The sequence below is a fragment of the Nyctibius grandis genome, chromosome 1 (assembly GCF_013368605.1).
Source record: "Nyctibius grandis isolate bNycGra1 chromosome 1, bNycGra1.pri, whole genome shotgun sequence".
NCBI classification, from domain to species: domain Eukaryota; kingdom Metazoa; phylum Chordata; class Aves; order Nyctibiiformes; family Nyctibiidae; genus Nyctibius; species Nyctibius grandis.
Window position 1 is genome coordinate 70,991,211 of NC_090658.1, and position 22,909 is coordinate 71,014,119.

The window sequence follows — 22,909 nt, forward strand, 5'->3', positions numbered from 1 at the left end:
CTATACGTATATTTTTAACTCCTTCCTTATGTGAGACAAAAGGCTTGCAGCAGTAGTTCTTGGCATCAAGCTGCAGCCCAAATAACCTCCCTCCTCTGCTTCCTCATCCAAGAACTGGTGCATTTTTAAAAGGCACCCTCCTGGAAGGCAGCAACTGACTTAAGACTACAGACTTCTGCAGTATAATTGGTCTGGGTCAAAAAAAACAAAATTCAAGTTAAAACCATTTCAACAACAGCAGTGGGGTAACAGTTCTTCACATTTATGCATTACCTTTCACCCTGGCAACTCAAAGCTGCTTACACATTACACGAGGTGAGTTTCACTGAACTCTTATGAGTTGCCACTAGTTACCCATTCTGCACAGTGGCAAACCAAGGCTGTGAGAGGTGCCTGAGAACACACTGCTGGAAAATAACAAAAAACTCAACAGACGTAGGACTTATGATAACCTCAAAGACAGTACAGTTACTCCAACAACTTTTTTTGTTTGTTTGTTTCTTTTGGACAACCAAAACCAGGAATCAAAGAGAGTCACACATCAACTGACCCTGTCAGTATTCTTTATAATTCAGATGATGGTACTATTTTTTTAAATAGTTGCTAATGTTTTGGTAATTTTTATTATTTTTTTTTTACATTGTCTCTCTTGGAGGTTGAAAAATATAATACATCGATATTAAAAAACATCATTTCTCTGCTCAGTAAGGACTCTGTAGGAATGTGTCATGGGACAGGAAGATAACCTTCTCAGTGCCACAACAGTTTTAGTTGCTGTGATTTTGCAAGAGTGAGGTGCGACACAGTAGCAAAGCATGTTGCTACTGTGGAAGGGTTTTTTTCATGTCCGCTTGCTCTGAGAAGATTGATATGTTTGTCCCTGCCATCTGCTCCGCTTGGCAGGTATTTCAATTGCTAACTTTCATAGCAGGGCTCATCAAGACAATACCCCAAACATGCTACACAACATACAAGAATGAATTTGTACAAGGTCTGTACTCACGCAGAAGTTGTCTGCATATCATGCCAGCTTTTGCTAAAGTTCTGCTTCAGTTCATTCATCAGACTTATGCCAAGCTTTTGTTTAATTTCAACCACGTGCTTTTCTTTGGCTGCTAGCACTTGCCGCAAAGTTGAAATTTCATCCTCTAGCTGAGAGACACAAAGAGGGAGGAGAAAGGAGAAAGGTGTTAGCTTGTTCCCACAGAACAATAAACACGTACTATGTCAAGAGATTAAATGACTCACATAAACTTGCATTTTTCGTAGGTGACTAGAGAGACAGAGAGATTCAAGTGCTTGTATAGATCACAAAGACAAGCCCAGAACAGAGCTGGCACTACATTAAATGAATGTCTCAAACTGTGTCACCTACGTGCACCATCATACATGTGCACCTGATAAGAGAGAAAATTCTCCAGTAAAGAAGTGACTATTGAGCAACTTTTTCAAGATCTGCCTTGGGGCATTAGGAGTCTCAAACATCAGCTTTCCATTCACTCGTAAAATGGGAATGGGCAGAACAAGAGAAGACTGGATGATTCAGGCAGATATCTCTCTTTGAATGCACAGGGTTTTAACTTCATATTTGCAGCTTTTCAGTCTTCCACTCATGAAAAAAACAGATGCAAATTCTTAGGAGCAGGTTAAAAAAAAAAGAATCGCATGATAACATATGACTTGAGAGTATCATAAAAAGTTACATCCTTGTCACGTGAGTTTTATCTATATTTTTTAGGCCCTACATATTTCAAAACAGTAAAATAAAAATATATAGCAGATGGACTGTTAACATGAGTGAACAGTCCTACCCAAAGCATAGAATCATTCAGAAGACACAGCAGATTAGTCTTTTCAGAGCTCCTAGTCATTAACCCAACTGTGCGAATTCAAGCTGTAAAGATGCCACTCAGCCCAAACAGAGGGATATAATTCTCCCTGCAATGGACATTATTTGAAACATTTAAATCAAGCCAGTGTTTTAGCAAGGCAAGGACCAGAACACTTGGCTGAGGAGGGACTGCTCAATCAGCCTGCCACTGGCTCAGGATCCCCCCCTTGGGCAGCACTCCTGCGAGCATGGGTTTGCGTTCCTCATCCAGAAGCCTCCCAAGCCAACTATACAAGCAGCACTCAGAGGTACGGAAGCTAACAAGGGCAAGTGACACCAGAGCAGCCACCTTTCACTTCAGGCTTAGAAGTTCCTTTACAAACTGTGTTCCTTCCTCCATATGTTAATAGGATAACATATGGTAATGTATCTGATTACCATATGTTATGTTCCCTGCAACCACAGTCTCCCTGTGATTTAACTCCTTAGGCTGCAAGGAATGAGGCAAGCACCAGCTGAATCAGTTGCTGGCCTCCGGAGCTATATTTAGGATGTCAACACCAGCTTTATTTTTATTTTACACACTCATGCATTCTACTTCCCTGTAAAACTGGCTGCAAGCTCATTGTTCTTGGAAAAGTCTCCCCCTTGAATCCGCCAGCTATCAGTTTCTCTGTTGTCACTACCTGCTGTCTAAATTATTCAAGCAGTTCAGGAATTAAGCAGCAAGACTGTGAACACAAAGCAAAATCATGACCTCAGTGAAGCAGACATCGGTATTCACCAACGCCTGTGATGCCAACGCTTCACCGGCAGAATACATAACAATCCAAAATTGCTTTATTCCTTCCCATATCCCTTGTGCTCCATTATATTCCTAACCTGCAAATGAAATGCTGTCAAAAGGCAGCATGAGTTTCTCTTCTGAGAGGACAACTGGTTAAATGCTTACAGAAAGAAGAAATCACAGATGTCAGCATTCCTCAGGTGGCAGTTCAGAGCTCCCTTTAGCTGTTTCCCACCCACAGCAAACCCCTTAGTGCACAAGTCTGCCTGAGTAACACGGCTAAAGAACTTAACTTAAACCAATACCAGTATGCTTACATGTACTTAAACAATAATGCTTTCCATATGGGCTAGCACTAGGCTGATCATTAGGTACCTGAATATGTAAACATTTGAGGGCTTCTATTAAAATTACTTTCCATCTGTTTCATTGAATGGACACCTAAACCTGTAAAGCCCTAAGCAAGCATTAACCATGTGCTCAATGGTGTAAGTATGAACAACATTTTTGACTCTGTTAAAAATAATAAATTAGTCTTCTCTAGAGATCAGAGTCTGGTTTTGATTTGACAAAATCCTCCTGAAGTTCCATAATTTTAAAATAATGGAAGATAGAAAGCCTCCCTCAAGTGCTCAGATAGCAGTGATTGAAGACTGAAGTAGGGAGAAAGGATTAGGGACTTATAGTGGGATCTTGTAAAGCATTTAAGCAGGTTACATACCTAACTCCTGTGGAAGTCAGGCATCACCTGCTTAGGCACTTTTAAAAGTCCACTGTTACACATGCAGACTCCATTATGAAACTAGGGCTTAAGTCAACAGAAAAATAAGCTTCTAGTCCTCATGTTTCCCTTCTAAGTGAAATGTAGTCGGAAGAATAGAGATGCATCATAGAGGGACAAAGTTCCCTTCTCCCTTTTTTTAGGGTTAGGAATCAGAGTTAATAGCTGTTTTTCCTTTCCTCTATTATTGTGTGGGCCGTGCAAAAGCAAGGAGAGGAGCTGACCATCTAAGATATTATGATTCCCATGATTAGCTGACATAAGTAACATGTAAATGACACAAAGGTGAGACCCCTGGAAAAAATTCACAATTACAGATAGATCTCTGAAATCTGCAACTGACTAATAACATGGAAGGACAATGAAGTCCAGCACATGAACACAAAAGTTTTTTCCCTTTTTTTCCTTTTTTGATTATTTTAGGGTAAATTGTATGTTTTAGGCAGTTGAACATCCTTTTAAGATGGTGGCGGCGTGCCTGAAAAAAAACACCCCAGTAATTCTCCAACATATAACCTTTCCCATTTTTTCCAGTAGACACTCACAAAACAGCTCATTAAAAAAAAAACAGAAAGTACTTATTCAGTAAAATGGAGCATTTTGGATAAACTACTATTAATAAAAAATTATGTCAGTTGGTATTATCTATATTCTGAGATACACATGGTACTATGTAAAATGCGTAGGCGGAAAGATTCAGCTATTGGTTGAAATAATACTGATGAATGGCTTGAATGGTAAGCTGAATAGTAAATTGAATATTTATTATGCTTGTTTTAAGGATCAAGGCAGTAAGTGATTAAAATATTAAGGGGCTCCAACAGAAAACAGAAGCCAGCATAGTTAAACATGTACTTCTAAGTTAGAGCATCCTTTTTCCCTACCACTACACCACCCAAATGTGCAGCGCCCTGGCCTGACTGTTTGCACAGCCCTCCTCACCAGGGGCAGCTGAACCAGTAAAAGTCATCACAGAAAAAAAAAGGGCTATTTTTAAGCCAGATCAGTTCCTAGATCCAGTGCAGAGAGGTGCGCACGTACCTGTGTGGGTACAGCATGGGGGGGCAGGAACAAGTATCTGGAGATGGAGACGAGAGGAAGGCAGTGATCAATTAAAGCAGCACATGCAGTACACCCATCGAGGTAGTGTACTGTGATATGTACCACAGGCATACACCACTAATGAAAGGAAGGCAAACATGGCTGTTTAGGAGTGAGAACTACGTGGGGGACAGGCTTTGTCAGGTACTATTTAAAGAAATAAAAAGCAAGTTACGCAACCAACACCAGCAGTGTGATAATATGCTGACAAAAACTTTAGAAGGAGCAAGTAACTACAGCAAAGCCAGCAGGGAAACCGAGGCCACAGTCCCCTGACAGGGAGGTCTTGGAGACAGTGCTGTCCCAAGAAATAGCCTGGATCCTCAGGGCAGGCTCACACACTTCACCACCGCAGGTACCACTGTGGCAGCCAGACTGCAACATGAACCTGCCCACCTGTGCTAGAACTGAACATCTCTGGATAGCTATATCCTGTGAGAAAACCTGGGAAACATGTAACAGACAAAAAATGTTATAAGGAAGGACCAGCTATATCACTGGTAGGAAGAGTAGCTATGAGGGGGTAACAGAAAGAAGTTCACTTTGTGAGGAAGAAAATAATCTTTTCCTTCATTTCATTTGCTTTTTAAAAAAAAACAAACTGCAAGACTGCATCTTCTCTATACCATTCTTTCACACAATCCTTTTTATGTTAGAAGACACAAAGAAAGTTCCAGCAAACATACAGAAAAACTGTCTCTCAATGAAGCCAATCCATGGGACCCTTAAATTTTGATTAGATGTTGTATTTAGTAAACTAGCGATTGATACTGAATTTTTACCCCTTTTCAAAATTGCTGAGTATTCCAACATGCATACTAAAAGGCATAAAATATCTGTGAGGAAATGTGAGCGCCTTACTATGGTAGCCTTTTAAAGAAAGTAGTTGTAACTGCGAAAGGAATAATATAGCACAAAAAATAACAGGCACTTCACCTCCACACCAAATCATATAGCTGAAATTTTATACCTCCAGGCTGAGTACCTGTTGATTTATAAGTTTTTCCTTGGGTGAACAGCACCCAGAGACATCAGGGACACTCATAAATAAAATTAGCCATAAGTTTGCAGAAAAAGGTACTCGCATCTTTCCTCAAACTGGGAATAAACATGAAGTAACATACATAGCGGAACGTAGAGCCTGCGCATCAGCTAGAAACCTTGCAGATCAAACCAGATGATAGCTGCTTTTGTGAAGGTATGGGAGGGGGAAGACAGCAAGGAGTACCTGACTGCTTTGATGAGCACAATGGAAGGACAACTGACAGCAGTGAGCGAGATAGCTCAAAATCTCAGCCCCCATCATGACTCAGGAGTCATTGTACCATGCTCCTCACACCGAGGGAGGAAGGGGTGGGAAATCTGTTCTGCTAACAAGCTTCTGGCCTTATGTAAAGTTTTCAGGCTACAATTTTCTGCTATTATTCCAAAGTGTCAGATTGACCTCTGTTAATTCAAATGACTGTTAGAAGTTTCTGTAGGAGTTACTGATTTTACTTGCATTGTAGAAATTTCAAGGCTCGATTAGAGTCAGAGCCCTGCTGTGTTAGCCAGACTACAAATGCAAGAACAGAGTTAGTCCACTCTCTGAAAAGCTTCCAGTTCAAAGAGACTACTAGCAGGGGAATAGGAAAAGAGTACACAAGAAATCCATCAGGAAAAAAAGCAGTGCTAGTTCCTCTCCTAATGTTGGGGAGGGAAGGAGGAAGAGGAAGAAGGCAGAGAATATATACAGCAGATACACAACACAGAGATAGGACGTATTTTTTCTGTTTAAATACATGCACAACAGGTGCTCGCAAAGCTCCCCATTATATCAACTATTAAGTGATTGCAGCAGTAAGGAAGATGTGAACCTTTCAGAACAATGAGAAGAAAGGTGCTTGTTCCTACAGGCTCAAACAGGTATTACCTTACACATGAAAGAAAACAAAACTACCACCGGTGGAGCAGAGGGGCCTTGAAAGTAAAGACAACAGCTTTTCGAAAGGAAATATTAGCCAATTCCCACAGAGGTTTCTTTCTGAAGGAGTCAAGGTCTTCTAAGAATCACAAGCCTCATTTAAGTTCAGACTCTGTTCACTCTAAATTCAAGTTTTCCAAGCCTTTCTTGGCATAATTAGTTTTATTTTGTTTTTAAGCATAAGCTGTATGCCAGTAAACTGCTGCGAGCAATACAGAAAATAATTTCTAGGTCAGCCAAGACCATAATATATGAAAGGCAATCTCTCACTTGTCTGTTGGTACATGAATTAAAGCATTTCTGCCATGAGCCACTGAGAACTCTCTGCTCCCACAGGAATCAGCAAGCAGGAAGGACGCCCAGAAACTCTTTGAGATTAATTCTCTTGAGAGGCATATCATTCTCAGATGGTTGCAGGAAGTTCTTTTTTTCCCCTCCTTGTTTCCATCTGCCTCTTAAGTCTTTTTCACCAGAAAAAAAAGAGAATCACAGAATGGCTGATGTTGGAAGGGACCTCTGGAGGTCATCTGGTCCAACCTCCCTGCCCAAGCAGGGCCATGTAGAGCCAGTTGACCAGGACTGTGCCCAGATAGCTTTTGAATATCTCCAAGGATGGAGACTCCACAACCTCTCTGGGCAACCCGCACCACTGCTCAGTCACACTCACAGTAAAAACGTGTTTCCTGATGTTCAGAGGGAACCCCCCATGTTTTGTAATGTGCCCATTGCCTCTAGTCCTGATGAAAAGCCAATAATGAACATCCCAACCTATGTCATCGCTATGTGATGAACTGAACATGTAAAGTTTCAACTTCCTGCTTATTATTTACAGATGTGACAGGATCAGCAAAGAAGTAAAAATTAACTAGCAACACAAGGCTTAATAAAACATTAAAGCGAAAAAGCAATCTTTTGGTTTGTGTTTCACCAGAAAAACCTAAATCAGCACTGAAGGTAAATGACTTGAGAGTCATTAAGAATGTCACTTCTTAGTGTATTTAATATTAAAACTTAATATTAACTTAAATATTCCTGTTGTACGAAATACAGGGATCAATCTCTGCAAAAGAACTGTCCTCTGGATGCGCCCATTCTGTGTGTAATAGCAGCAAATGCTTCACAGAGCACTACGGAACAATCATGAAGGAATGCTTTTTCCCCAGCCAGTTTACACTTTGAGGGTGTATGCTTCCAGTCTCAAACTTGGGGTTTCCTACTACTCAAATGGGTTGTTATTTTATTCTTGCTATGTGAAATTTCCAACTTGTTGTCTTAAAAATTCATTATTTGAATTAAGACAAAAACAACTCTCCCCCTTCATACAGCTGTGATTTCTGTTATTTGTCTCGTATATAAAACAAGTAAACCCTCATTTTTCCCATTCTCTCATTTTCCATTTTGGAATTTCACTTCTGTTTCTGCAGTATTCAGCAGCAGTAATTAAAACTGAATCCACCCTCCCATTGTAGACTGAATCTATACAATCTCTTTAATCTTTGTAACAAAAAGACCACATGGTTCACGTCTTATTCCTCCCATCTCCTTGTTACTAAGTATTATTTTTAAACCTCTTCATGGTGTCATGACATCTCCTGAAGTTCTTTAATTAAACAAACAACAAATGCAAGCCAAAAATACAACCCTCTTGAAACACATCAGTGCCAAAGGAAACAAAAATGTGGTGAAATTACTGTGCTCATCATCATCAGTCTCTTCTGTAACCATCATCATCAGCTTTTCCTCTGAACACCACACAAAGAATCTTTTCCATCAGGTGTCACAACCACTGCAACAACAATACCATAGATCTAGTAAGAACAACACCTTTCAGTCTTTACAAAGGAAGGTTTATAAATACAGACAGATGTGCTGACCAAAATGTTAAGGTATATTTAACTTTCTCTCTACAGTCTTCTACAAGTAGAAGATATATAATCTTTGAAAAACATCTAAGGAAAGTCATTGCTTCACGTTATTGTAGCCTAGAATACTTTAACTAAAAAGGAAAAGCATACCTTTATGATGTGTACTTCATCCTACAATTAATAACTTTCAGTTTAAGGAAGTAGAAACAGTAACACTCACAGAAATCCAAATGCATTACCTTGGCTAGCTCAATCTTTAACTCTTCTTTTTCTTCTTCAGAAATCATATTGGTGAAATCAACATCAGTGACCACATCTTCATCTGCTTCATGCAAAGACTGGGTTTCCAACAGGCCTTTAAGTAAAGAGTTAAAAGGTCAAGACAATAATTATCAATTATTTCAGCTTTGATATTGACCTCCCCTAAAATCTAAGAATTATATAATATTCACCCACCAGGAAAAAAACAAGGAAAACCAGACAACCTTTTCCTGCTAAAGGTCATTTGGATTCTGCTCCTCTTTGCTTTTGAAAAGCTATTGGAAGTATCAGATGGTAATGTCTGCACAGAAGCAATTTAGTATGTGAAAGCACCACTCATTCCCAGAAAGCAGTCACCTTGGACCCCACTAGTCCCTGATGAGGCATGTCCTTGCTTCTAACAATACAGAAGAAAAGGGGGGGGGGGGGGGAGTAGAAAGCTAAGCTTTTTCTTCAAAATAAGAAAGCTGGTTAATGTGGATCACTGATATGAATAGTTGCAATAGTACACTGAGCAATATAGGATCAAGTTTGCTTTAACAGTACCTCTGATTGCAGCAATTTGAGAACCTTACAAATGTACACAGTTTGCAGAAGAAAATGCCATACCTGCTGTTTGAATTTTCTAAACATTAGAGAGAAGCATACCTTGATCACTCAATCTAAACCTGTGAAGGGTGAACAATTATACTGGACCTCCAGTTATTTTCTTCTTCTGCATGTCCAAGACCAGGATCAGTATGTGTGATAACCAAGATAAGCATATACATAAATGTTTGCGAGACCTGGGCCTGCCTAGTATAATATATACAGAAGAAACAAAATATATCCTATCTCCCAATCGTTCTGTAAAGAGAAGAATAATTGCTGGGGTCCCAGCCATTAATGGCCTCTCATTTTTCATTGTCTGCAAAGAAAACAATGCAAAACATGAGATACAAGACATTCTTGCTCCTTTGGAACTTGTTTTAAAGTTCTCAATGTGTTTCTGTTGTGGAAGAAAATTCTCCTCCAGGCTACATCTGGGACAGCACGTTTCCCTGTATTTCAGTTCTTTAGCGGGGTAATCAGCCATCTCAGCTGACTCCTGACATCTGTATGCTGCTTAATACAGAAGAGAACAATTTCTTTACCAGGTCCACAGAGGCCTGTATACTCTATTACACAGAGATTAGAATTTAACTTTGTTAAGTTTTGGCAGTAGGGAATAGAGGTTACAAGCAGAAAGTCTGGAGTATTCAACAATTTGAAATTGAATACTTTATATTTTCACGCAGAAAGTAAAACTCCCTCCAGCTGTCTGTCATTTCTCCCACCCAGAGTCCCCCAGTGTACCTGGATTTCCTCCTATTTAACAGAACAGAACTGATTTGATTCATACCATCAACTTCACTGCAGAGCACCATGTGGTGAACTCAGCCTTGTTAATTACAACCTCCCCTGAGTGGGAAGAGCAGCAGCACAGGTGCCGAACCCCTGCTTGGCACCATATGCAAGAATAGAGCACCACCCTTAAGCACAAAACCTTTTAAAAAACATAAAAGCATACAGAAGTAATTGATACCTTAGCTATTACTCAAAAAGCAGCTTGCCAGGAAAACCTAGATTGCCGAAGTCACAACAAAAAAAAAGCACATTTATTCAGTAGGAATACTCCCAAATCACCTTTATTAACACCCCTTCATCTCTAAGCACAATTCTTGGTTGGTATTTGTTTGAGGATTAATAGAGTTGCTATGGGAATCAGGCTAAACTTAGCCCCCATGGTCTTGGAGGCAGTCTCTGTTTTTCATGGATGGAGGAGCAGCAGTACAGGGCAGCCTTTGGGAACGCTGTGAAGAATCTCAGGGGCAACAGGGTTAAGGCTGAAAATCCTTAAGGAAAGTCTTGGGGTAGATGTGAGGTGATTTTGGAGAAACTGATACTTGAGCTAAAAAGAAGGCAGATCTGTGCTCAAGGGACAGCATTAGTTTGGGATTGGCTAGGTAAAGAGGCCAGAACTGCTGGACAATGGTTAGATAGAGATGGAAGCCAACATGGGCCAGAATCACCAAAGACAACGGAGTAACACTTAACTTGACCCAATGGTCAAGTTCAAACTTCAAGACTAAACTGAAATTACAATCCATTCCAAAATAGCACATGCATGTCAATCTTCTGCATGATCCTCTGCAACCTCATCCAGTGCCAGTCCCAATTCTTACTTCTTGCTTGTCATCCAAGTCCTCTAAAATCTAGTCTGATCCTTCAGTCTCCACTTTCTTGCTCAAGCCATTACCAGAGTCCTCTCTAATGGTCACTGTCCCTCCGCAAAGGTTTTGCTTCAGTGACCTCACAGTTCCAGTCTGAAGAACTCTCCACCATACCATGGGTCACAGTCTTCTTTCAGCCAGTCTCAGTTCTGAAACTTCCTCACATGAGCCCTATCACGAGCAACCTCCTCTCTCATTCTTGCCTTGCTGTTCTCAGTCTCTGTCTTTCCTTCACAATCCTTGTTTTTTTTCCAGCCACACCTAGTAGCTCTCAGTCCTGGACTTCACCTTCTGCTACCATTCTGCTCTGTTGAAGAGAGCTTCACTGGTATCCTCTCACCAATTATGACTGACCACTTCAGTCCTGGGCCAGGTCTGTCAGCATAGGTAGAATGCTCCAGTTCTACTGCTAGGTCATCTGAACTTCTCAGTCTCTTTTCCCCGCTTGAGCAACAGAAACTCATTTCTTGAATCTGACCTGAAAAAGTCTCTTCACCAGTGTCTGGGGCAGAAGAGATCTCAACTCTTTCCATCTATTGAGATTATAAACACAAAACTCTGTCCCTGTGATTTATATCCTAGAGAATTTAGCATCCGCAATTTCAAGCAATTGCACAGCAAAGTGTACATGCAAGGTTCCCAAGACTTTGTTCTTCTTAGTCTTTTTTTTTAAATTTATGTGCCAGTCCCTATTTCATCTCTAAAACCCACTGAGTTCTGTATTAGATTTCAAACAGAGTTAGAGGTCTCTTAAAACAAGTTTAATGAAAACAGTCAGTTGGTAGAGATCTAAAGTGATTTCACAGACAGAGAGAATGCTGGTTAGATGAGCTCATCCTTACATGAGGTATCAGAGAAACTAAATGGGGAAGAAGGGTCATTCATAAAATCTGTTTTACAACAGAAAAAGATGTCCAAGTTTGTACTTCTGAGCACCACAGCATCCATTCTACCAAAGCACACCTTCTGTGAGGTTCCTACAGCACTTTATCCAGGAGGAGTTCAGCACAGCCTCAGGAGGAACTATAATATTAACTTGATTCAAGGAAGCCAGCCAACCTCAAGACACAAAACCATAGGAAAGTAGGCTATCCACATTTTCCTACTTACAAGACAACTTGTTAGTTTTGCAGTCTCCAAGGAGAACAGAAACCTGCAGCAAAATTCACACCAGTATATATAAGAATTGGTAATGATTTTGGTAGCAAAACAGCTCCTATTGCTGACCTCAAAATATTCTCCCACCTTCTACTCTGTGCAGGAAGCACAGCCTCCTCTCAACCTTCCCCCTAAGGTCCTTTCCACTAGGCAGCCTGAGAAATACACCCTTCAGACATTGGTTATAGAAGCACCAAGTACAGAAGCATAACAGAATACAAGAGCTCAGCGGGATTGCTGATATGTCTTGAATTAACCACATGAGTAATTCTTTAAGAATCAAGGAGCATGGCAGGATCCTATTTAGTGTGTTTAATCTAGCTACACATTTTGTTAAACACACTTAATCTAACAATTCATGAAAACACACACAAGGATGAGTTGACTCAGACAAACGGTTAGAACCAAGTCCTAGAATCTAAGTATTTTTCTACATGATATAGAAGAGTGCCAGATTTAGGCATCTAAAAGGCAGAATTTTAAGATAGCACTGCATTTTTATACGTCACCGTGTACATTCAATTCCAACAATTATGTACTTCACCCAGGAATAAAGAAATGTGCACTTTAGCAATGCAGACATTCATCTGTGTCCATCTACGGACATTCAGTTTATACAGACAGTTCCTGCAGTTGAGCACCTCACACAGCTCTTCTCGTTAGTGTTACACTTCTTCCTTTGGGGGAAGAAGGAACCTAACTGGTTTACAATTCACCTAGAATTAAATATATCTACATAGTACATATCTATATAGATAACTACGTACCTACACATAGTCATAATGTATCTATAGTTATATAAATAATCTGTAACTTCTCACAGGAACTAAAATACAGAATGGCATTTTGTTCAGATGTCCAAGGCAAATCCTTCCTGCAGCACTGGAATATGATAGCTTTTACACTGCACCTCTGGGCAAAACCCATCTTTTCCTTTAAATTTAGACTACCTTAAGTAATAGCATTCAAATGATCATTAGCTGCTTATTAAAATAAGCTTGTTGGGAGTTGTGAATCTGGTCAGGTTACATTTCAAGACTCTATTCTCCCAATAACTTACTGAAAGTATGGGGAAGCTGTAAAATTATTTAAATCATTCTTCCTCCTAACTTACGGGATTAGGGAAAATATTTATTACTTACTAACTCTCAGTTAAGGCTCCTTCTGACAAAATATAGGGAGCATAAAATTTCAAAGCAAAACATTTCCCAATGGCTAAATTAGTTTTCCATATAAAGTGACAAATATATGCCTTGTCAGAATCATTACTGCCAAATTACCAACTGGTTTTACGTGCAGGGAACTAAAGCAGTTTTACCTGCATGCTCACAAAAGACACTAAAAGAACCTACTCTGCCAGGGTTCCAACCCCTGGTTATTGAATTTAACTGACTTCACTGCACTGAGACTCACAGTAATACAATTAGGACCTTACTACACTTGAAATGGAGCACAATATAGGTCAGTATCCACCAGCTCAAACTCAGACTACAAGCTGCATCAGCACAAGCTCGTGCCCTGCTAGTTAGCCGTGTCAAGTCACACACCTCATCAGCTCAGGCACGCTGATAACACAACATACTGCTCTGGAGCCTTGAGCCAGGACCTCTGCTTTGGATCGCAGGTCTCCCAGTTGCTCAGAGCTTGTGGGTGTCTGCACTGTGCTACACTGCAAAGACAGCAGAACATTTCTTGCAGTTACTGCTTTCTCTCTCTAGATACTGTCATCTCACACACTTACAACTAGAGTTTCCAGACCGAGGGGACTACTGAGTCCCTGACCATAACAGAGCAGTCCTTTAAGGGCAGGTTTCCAAGGAGCAGCCTAGCACCCTCCAGTGCGCTTTAAGGGATGTCATATAAGCCCACCTACAAGTACTGCTCTCATACAGTCTCAAAATCCTGGGCAGGCATTTTCCTCTCCTGCCCAGCTACATAACCTGACAACACACAGGTCATTGGTCTGGGAGAGACAGTACTTTTGCCTAAAGATGCATAGGTATTAGTTATGAGCCATGGAAAGTTTGGTCACTCTGGGAAGGGAGTTGTACAAGTAGCTGAGATGTTTTCAAGATTAACATAAAATCCTTGGTAACAGAAAAAAGAAAAAAAAAAAAAGGAAAAGGTTGGTCTGAGGTTTCCAATGCTCCACCTTTTCCTGACTAGCACGTATGTGCTTCTTCACGGAGAAGTCACATTCAAGCTGCATTCCCTGCTCCCCTTCCCCACTCTTTCCAGAAACACTGAAGATCATGCCTTGTTTCCAGCTGTGGCCAAAACTGGAAAAACTGGAGTTGTGATGGTTATTAAAATTGTTCAGATGTACAGCTGCTATGATTTCAGAATTACACCAATAATATCCAGGTGTGGAATCAGGAACTAACTTTCTAGCTATTTAGAATAGCAATTTAGTTGTTGGGTGGGTGAACACCTTCTGCTTCACTTTGTAGTATAGGTGTTGCAAGCTTCCCAGAATGAATTAGAAGCTTTATCCTATAGATTACCAGCCATTACAGAATCCATTGCATTGGTGATGTCCTGTATCTCTTATGTCCTTCACTAACAGCACAATATTTTAGGCATTGACCTCCATGTATTTGTCTAAAGTAGAGGTTTTCCAAGTTTCATTCAAGCAGGCCACTAACAGATAGGACATGAGGATATAGCCCACACACCATCACTTAGTAGCATCTATTTTTTTCTCTGTCTTGTCCAGATCAAGCCAATCCTGCTTCTCCTGAATTTAATTTCAGTTGCTGTGCCTGGTGCCCAGAAAATCTCTTCCACAGAAAAATCACACAAGAGGCATCAATGGAGCAGAAGCCACCTTGGAACCTATTCCATGAACTAGCCACCCCTCATTCTCCAAGGTCAGCTGAGGAGTCCTCATTGCCTATTCCCTTCTCTCCACCTCTTCCAGTCGCAATCAAGCTCAATCCAGAAGCTCAACCAAGACTTAGCTCTGGGATGTGCCAGCACAGGACTGTACCCAGAGACAGATGCAAGATCCAGCCTACCTCCCTCATTAGCTCTTCCAGTCAGCCCCTCTTCTTGTGGCCTAAGATTGCTAAGGACAAGATCTGAAGGTCTCTATGGTCTCATCCAACCTTATATTCCTACAACAAATTACACTAAGAATAAATTCATGTGTAACTCATTTATCATCCACAAACAGGCAGACTAGTGATTGTCTGGACATATGTTACTTCAAAAGGGAAAAACCAAAGCCCCCATAAAGTATGGGAAAGCATACAGTAGGTATAAATCAGTGCTGTTTGGCTTTTACTTTAAAGAAAGTTTTAGTACTTAGTGTCACATATAATTAGATAAAATATGCAGGGAATATGAAAAGTATGGGATTCTCAGTAATTAGGAACTGCAAGTCATACAGAAGGATCCAACTCAAAACAATTGAGCGAACAACCCTTTGTATTAGGATATTTATACAGAAAAAGTAGGGGGTGGATAGCTGGGAGAACACATTTAATGTGATCTTCTGAAAGATTCATACAACAAGATAATACAACAACCATACAAGGAGTTATGGTATGCTGAAACAATTCACGGGCATTTTTGAGTTTTCTCCCAAAAGTACATGGAACTGAGACTAGTAACTAGTTTTACAGTCTCCTGTTAAACCCGATTTAATTCAAGGAACTGTTTCAACATCGTTCTGTACCTGTGCATATGTTTGCTACTACAATTGTGGACATGACAATTAAATAAGGCACTTATAATCTACAGGATCTGTAACTATTCCACAAAATTTAAATTAACCAAAGAATACAATGATAAATTCCAAGACAGATTTTTAGACTCATTCAGGTATCTGAAGATTAACTGGATGAAGGTGTTTTAATTAGTGCTTTTCATGTATTTTCTCCATCTTCATCTCAGGCTCATGTTCTAGAGTATTACATATCAGGCTATTTTTTGTACGTTGACCTTGTTAAAAAAACAAAACAAAACCACCCCCACACTATTGGGGGTGATGTCTGTTGAATTAACCATAATGACAGCAAGATTAAATGCAAGAACACCAAATTTTTGCTCATGTACGTTCTCTGATATTCATTTCAGGGAAATATATAGATGATCCATTATTCTAACAAAACTGTTAAGAATTTAAGCCCTTTTACTGCTCTGTTTTTTTTGTTTCTCAACCAGTTATAAACAGCATACCTACCTTGTTATCTAATATGCATATCAAATAGTGAGAAAACATCTTCTAATTGTATAACCCTTCTAGTAAACAAAATGACGTTATAGCTTCTTTTGCCATGTCGCTATGTTGTAGCTAACAGCATAGCAGAAGAGCAGAAGAGCAGAAGAACTGTTTCTTATTTAAAATTAGAAAACACTTGTTTACAAATTTCAATTGCAATTCAGTCTTCAAAGGGATGAAATGGTAAGTAGAACAAAGGAAATGTCCAGACATTGCATTAGTGTTTTTGATCTTCTTTATAATGTAGTCTTAATACCAGATCTAGAGATTAAGGGGGAAAAAGGGGGACTAGAAGCATGTACAGTAAATAACTAAATTGATCAGAAAAACTATTAAAAATTGTAAGGATTTCCAGTAACATTTTTTCCACTCTGAAGTTACTATGGGTGGCACTCTGAAGTTACTATGGGTGGATCCACCTAGAAAAAACAACTGCTTGAAGGAAGATCTTCCCTTCTGTGTTTGGTTCTGACTGTGGACAAGCCTGAACTGCTTGAGCCTAGAAATTACCATACAGTCTCCCTTTCTCCTAGAGGACTTAGAATAGAAGGAAGGTTGATTTTGAAGCTATGATTGGAAAATAAAACTAGAGGCTGAGTTCATCTTCGTTCAGAGAGGGAAGAACTCAAGACACACAAGTCATGTAGATCAAAAGTGGAAACATAAACAAAATTGTAGATTTTACTTCCTGTGGCTATGGGGGCTCAATCTTCCTTTTTCTCTGAGTATGCTCCTTGGAAGAGAGATATGGATGGGCAAGTGTCATAATTTCCTCTCTCCACTGGGCTTCGGTTTGGTGGTGGTGTCAAGGAGAGGGAGGGAGTACAGCTTTTGGGTGTTCAAGAGCTCTAGGATGCAGTCTACTATCTCAGAATAAGTGTCCTCAGTTGTCCTGGAGCAGCTCATTACAGGCTTTAATAAGGCTTTCTATTCCATCTTTTAACCCCTGCAAAACCAGGCATTAATAACAAATCTATCCATAGCTATGAGATAGATCAGCAGGTTTCCAAACAAAGGAACACTTTTATTCGAAGCTCCTGGCTAAACAGCTAGTTGTAGTGTGCTAATTCTTTCCTCTGTCTTACTAAAATAAAAATAAATTACAGAATCACAGAATCAACCAGGTTGGAAGAGACCTCTGGGATCATCGAGTCCAACCATTGCCCTGACACCACCATGTCAACTAGACCATGGCACTAAGTGCCATGTCCAGTCTTTTCTTAAACACATCCAAAGATGGTGACTCCACCACCTCCCTGGGCAGCCCATTCCAATGTCTAATAACCCTTTCTGTAAAGAAATTCTTCCTGATGTCCAACCTGAACCTCCCCTGGTGAAGCTTGAGGCTGTGTCCTCTTGTCCTAGCGCTAGTTGCCCAGGAGAAGAGGCCGACTCCCACTTCACTACAACCTCCCTTCAGGTAGTTGTAGACTGCAATAAGGTCACCTCGGAGCCTCCTCTTCTCCAGCCCAAACAACCCCAGCTCCGTCAGCCATTCCTCGTAGGTCAGACCCTCCAGACCCTTCACCAGCTTGGTCGCCCTCCTCTGGACTCGCTCCAACACCTCAACACCTTTCTTGAAGTGCGGGGCCCAGAACTGGACATAATATTCAAGGTGCGGCCTTACCAGTGCCGAGTACAGAGGGACGATCACTTCCCTAGACCGGCTGGCTACACTATTCCTAATGGAGGCCAGGATGCCATTGGCCTTCTTGGCCACCTGGGCACACTGCTGGCTCATGTTTAGCCGGCTGTCGATCAGCACCCCCAGGTCTCTTTCCACCAGGCCGCTTTCTAACCACTCTTCCCCCAGCCTGTAGCGCTGCATGGGGTTGTTGTGGCCAAAGTGTAAGACCCGGCACTTGTTCTTGTTGAACCTCATGCCGTTGGTCTCAGCCTGTCTATCTAACCTGTCCAGATCCCTCTGTAGGGCCTTCCTACCCTCCAGCAGATCGACACTCCCACACAGCTTGGTGTCATCTGCAAATTTGCTGAGGGTGCACTCAATCTCTACGTCTAGATCATCTATAAAGATATTGAACAGCACCGGCCCCAGAACTGAGCCCTGGGGAACACCGCTAGTGATGGGCCGCCAGTTGGACTTTGCCCCATTCACCACCACTCTCTGGGCTCGGCCATCCAGCCAGTTTTTAACCCATTGAAGAGTCCACCCATCCAAGCCCCGGGCAGCCAGTTTGTCTAGGAGGATGCTGTGGGAGACAGTGTCGAATGCCTTACTGAAGTCTAGATAGACTACATCCACAGCCCTGCCCTCATCTGCTAAGCGGGTCACTTGGTCGTAGAAGGAGACCAGGTTGGTCGAGCAGGACCTGCCTTTCATGAATCCATGTTGGCTGGCCCTGATGACCCGATTGTCCTGCATGTGCCATGTAATGGCACTCAGGAATATCTGTTCCATCACCTTGCCTGGCACCGAGGTCAGGCTGACAGGCCTATAGTTCCCTTGATCATCCTTCCGGCCCTTAATTAATATATTAATCATATACTGAGGATCTTGCTATGTTATTTTTCCTCCAGAAGCCATTAATACAGCTGCCAATCTATGCCAGTGAAGAAAGACAATCTATACACAAATAACTGCACCAACCACTGCACCGACAAGCTATATAAATTGGTAAGGACTTTGATAATCATCTCAAAGACAGGAGTGCAATGGATAAAAGTGAGAATAGCAATCATGGTAAAAACATATATATCACTTACTAAAAGTAGGTACCAACCTTCAACTGAAGAACAGATCTTCCAAACAAAATAATTATCTGAAACGCCCAGAAATGCAAGGCATAATCTTGTGCATTTTATCCAATAGCCAACTCTCTTTGTATAAAATAATAATCCTGCCTGCCTGGGGAAGACAAGGGCGACATTGCTTTCTAAGCTGTAGCTATGGAAATACAAAGCAATTGTTGTGAAATGTAACAGTTTAAAGACAGCAGATGCTTCTTTCTGTTATGTCAATACCGAAGTAATGACAGTATTGTACCACTTACTGTACATTCTATTGATCATTCTGCACAACTTTCCGTGAGGTCAAGGGTAAGAAAAAGATGCCACAAGTGGAAGGGTTATCATCTCTTTTTCTTTCTTTAGGCAGAACAGAAAAGAAAGAAAAAAGATGATGTCACGATGGAATAATAGGGAATGAGAAAGTGGATGACACTGAGTCACAAAAGAGACTTGTTCTCTACAAATAAGGTACTCTAGAATCTGTAACAGACTGCATAAAATAGATGAAGGAATAAAGCATATATAATCAGACTAGAGAAAAAGTAATGTAGGGGAAGATAAGAGCTATGACATGGAAATACTGGCAGTCAGAGGTGCAAGTTGTCAGTCACGTTTCTTAAACCCACCCTTTCACACTAAAAATACATGAAGGTACATTTTTCTCATCTCAGAACAGACAGGCACCTTGGGTCCCATCCTTAGCTAGCAGAAGTGACGTGATCACATCAATTGTATAATTAAGCTCACACATCTGCTTCACTGAATCAAAATCACAGAAACTTAATGGCAGGATTTAACAACCTTTCTCTCCTAAGAAAGGATCAATTTATTGTACTTTTCTAAAGCCAGGTGCAAAAGAATGTCACCAGATAGCAATCTAACTGCAGTATAATTAAACTCACAAGCTTCCTCAATTAACTTCCAACAAAGTATCTGTGCTGCAAGAAGTGGAAAAATTATATTTTTTAATTAAAAAATAAATTCCTCAAGTAGCTATAATTTGTATCCTTTAGATTACAAAACACACAACTAACAAGATCTTTATAAGTCTAATTTAAAAATGAGCAAAATCTTGCTACAGCCAGCAGGTTGCTTGCTTTTCCCACACCCCCATCCAGCTACCTCAACATGCAAGGCGGATGTGCCACTTTTGATCCTGTAAACTTAATAGGGAAAATACATAGGAAACAACTATAACTGGGTACATGACAGATTCTTTATTCTCTTCAGGCTCAAAATCATTATTCCCATTGCTTTAATACAGATTATATGTCTCTGCAGTGTTACATATACTAAAATACACATTTAGGAATGCTGAGAGAGACGGGACAAATTATTCACCCCTGTACCTGCTCAATCTCTCACATTGGGAGAGTAAAGATTACAGTTTTTAAGGACCAGGACTGTCTTTTTGCATACTGCTTGGCACAAAAGGTCCATGATCTGTGACGATGCTTTGTAGGCAGTATCATAATTACAAATTAACAACAATAAATCATTCACTAATTTGGGATAAGGGCACAGCTCCTGTCCCTAGAGTTTTTGTTAGACTATGTAAGAGCTCATGGCCACCAAGAAGAGGCAGTGAATCAATATGCTCCTCAGAGTAGGCATGTCTTGTGCCCTTCCCCCTCCTCCCCATTTTCTAAGCATCACCTGCTCCACTTTGCAATACCCCTTAACCCCTTCGTAATCAAGACTAGCTACTTTGCACCAGTGCACTTTTGACTTCCTAAGGGGGGGTCATCTGACAGTGTAGACTTCCTCCAGGTTTCCCTAAACAAACTTGACCTACTCTTGGATGCGTCTACCTGCAAAACAATTGCATTCCCATTTAAAACCAATAAAAATAGAGCTCATTTATATGAATATTATTTGAAAACAATCCATTTTACCAGAGACAAAAGCCATGTATTCCCTTGCACAAGCCCTCTGTTTAAGATAAAATAAATTTTTATTTGTTAAACACACACTCCAAATACATTGAAAAGCAGCTTTGATTTGTGCCACCTTGTTTGTTGCAAATGTGCTGCCCTGCAGCGAGGCAGCCATTGCTGAGGCAGGTTGCTCTGATAAACCTGGAATTTGGAGTCAGTGTAACACTAATGCTCTGGACACAGGTCACACAAAATACCTCTCAGTCAGAATACCACCATCTAGCCGGGCCTGTTCATCTCAAGGTTTCATTTGTTTCTCCTCTAGGTTTTTTTTTTTGCCAGCACCCTGAACTGTGAAATGAGGTTTTATTATTCTGCTCTTAATGCTAAGCTCCACGTTAAGGCCTTCAGAGTTTTTGGCATCATTAATTCTGTGGCTTTGCCCACTCAGTGTTTTGTAGCATGCCATTACAAAGAAATGTGTTTGCTTAGTGAGGCTGTGGGTGGAGACATCTGGGGTTTAAGGCCCTGGATATCTGTGAAGTTCACATAGAAACAGGTTTCTCGGCCTTTTCTTCTGTGGGGTAGGGGTTGAAGACAGGAGGCATGCCTCTGCAGTTGGCCCAAGTTGCACAAATGACCACACTGCAGGAGGGGAGGCTATTTAGACCAGGAGATAGAGACTGGCACTTCTAGCCAGACTGTACGGTCTCAATCTTTGAGGTCCCCATTTACCCTCAAATATCAGTCAAAGTGGCAGCCATCACAGACAGTGTGGGTTTTTTCCTCCTTGAAGATGAACAGAGAAGATAAGCCCTGAATCAAAGAGGGTCAGCTTCTCTGACACTGCTCTGGACACAAGTAATGGCAGGCCAACTGGTAAGAAAAGGAAGGGGTTTAGCTAAGCACATGGCGTGAGTTGCTACCCCTCGAGGTTGCATTAGATCACACTCAGACCTCTACCCTGCTCCGTACAGCTCACCCAGTCTGTTATCATGCCCATTACAACTTCAGTACCTTAAGAAGGTCTAGAAAGAGAACACAAGACAGTCCTTGTCTTCTCTTCGCTCTTCTACTATCTTACATAAGGAGACTTTTCTAAGGATATGGTTGCAGGCTGGACATAATACAATGTACTTTTCCAAAATAAACCAGTAAACCAATGCTTGCATCTGCTAATAACTTCCATTCACAACTTTATCCCTATTCAACTTAATTGTTACAATCTTCTTATCTCTTACCTTTCCCCTGTCTTTGATTCCCCTGTGCAGCACGTATGACTAGAATACTGCGGCTCCCTTTTCAGGACATGTTCATGCTCCGTCTTTCTGTGTAGACCTGGATACAGCTGAGCAGCCTTCTAATTCTGGATCTAGGTCTAAATCTAGTTCCTATCTTTGAACCTCTCTCGAATGAGTACAAACTATTATCATTACATACTCTTCTATATGCCTTGTGCTTAATGAAGACTTCATCTATGTTGCTCACTATCTATGTTTCTCTATTTTTTGAAGCAATTTAAAGCCACAAGGGGAGACTTTTTTTTCTTCTACCTGTAGTATTTGACTTCCAGTTTCCTGACAATATCTGTTATTTAACTCTGCAAAGACCTTATTTAAATCTTCAAAACCACATTGTGATTCAGTTTATATGAATGACGTTATTCAGCAGCTTTTCTTTTTTTAAAAATCAGTCAGGCTGTTCAAGTAATCGCTCCTTCTTCACCATCATCTTTTCTTTGCTATCAAAGCTTCTGCACCATCTGACCCACAACATGACTGAACAATTTACCCTTGCAAGACCACATGGCTTCATTGGTTCTTCATTATTCTCATACGCACGTAACAGTGTACAGCACTGGTTAGATAGTTTAATTACATGGCAAACATCATTCTCCCTGATTATGACTTTGATTCCTTCCTCCCACAATAATAAGTTAATAGCTGCCATCTGCCTATTAAAATACTTTGAGCAGAAGATAATCTTCTGTTCCTGGCATAATTGCCCCTCTAACTCTGTAATGTACCTACATTTTACTTGTCTCTAAGGAAAATCTGGTT

At 40.7% G+C, this 22,909-nt stretch overlaps 1 protein-coding gene across 3 annotated transcripts in view; it reads right to left on the bottom strand.

Moving 5' to 3' along the window:
• Window positions 1–8,681, bottom strand: part of TPD52L1 (TPD52 like 1) — a 38,557-nt gene extending 29,876 nt beyond the window's left edge. For all 3 annotated transcript variants that reach the window (XM_068409977.1, XM_068409967.1, XM_068409959.1), the window contains exons 1-2: window positions 8,568–8,681; window positions 1,004–1,152 (exon numbers count right to left, since the gene is read on the bottom strand). In XM_068409977.1, coding sequence (XP_068266078.1) covers window positions 1,004–1,152; window positions 8,568–8,615 — 197 coding nt within the window. In that variant the 5' untranslated portion in view covers window positions 8,616–8,681. The remainder of the gene's footprint in view (window positions 1–1,003; window positions 1,153–8,567) is intronic.
• Between the last annotated feature and the right edge of the window lie 14,228 nt (window positions 8,682–22,909).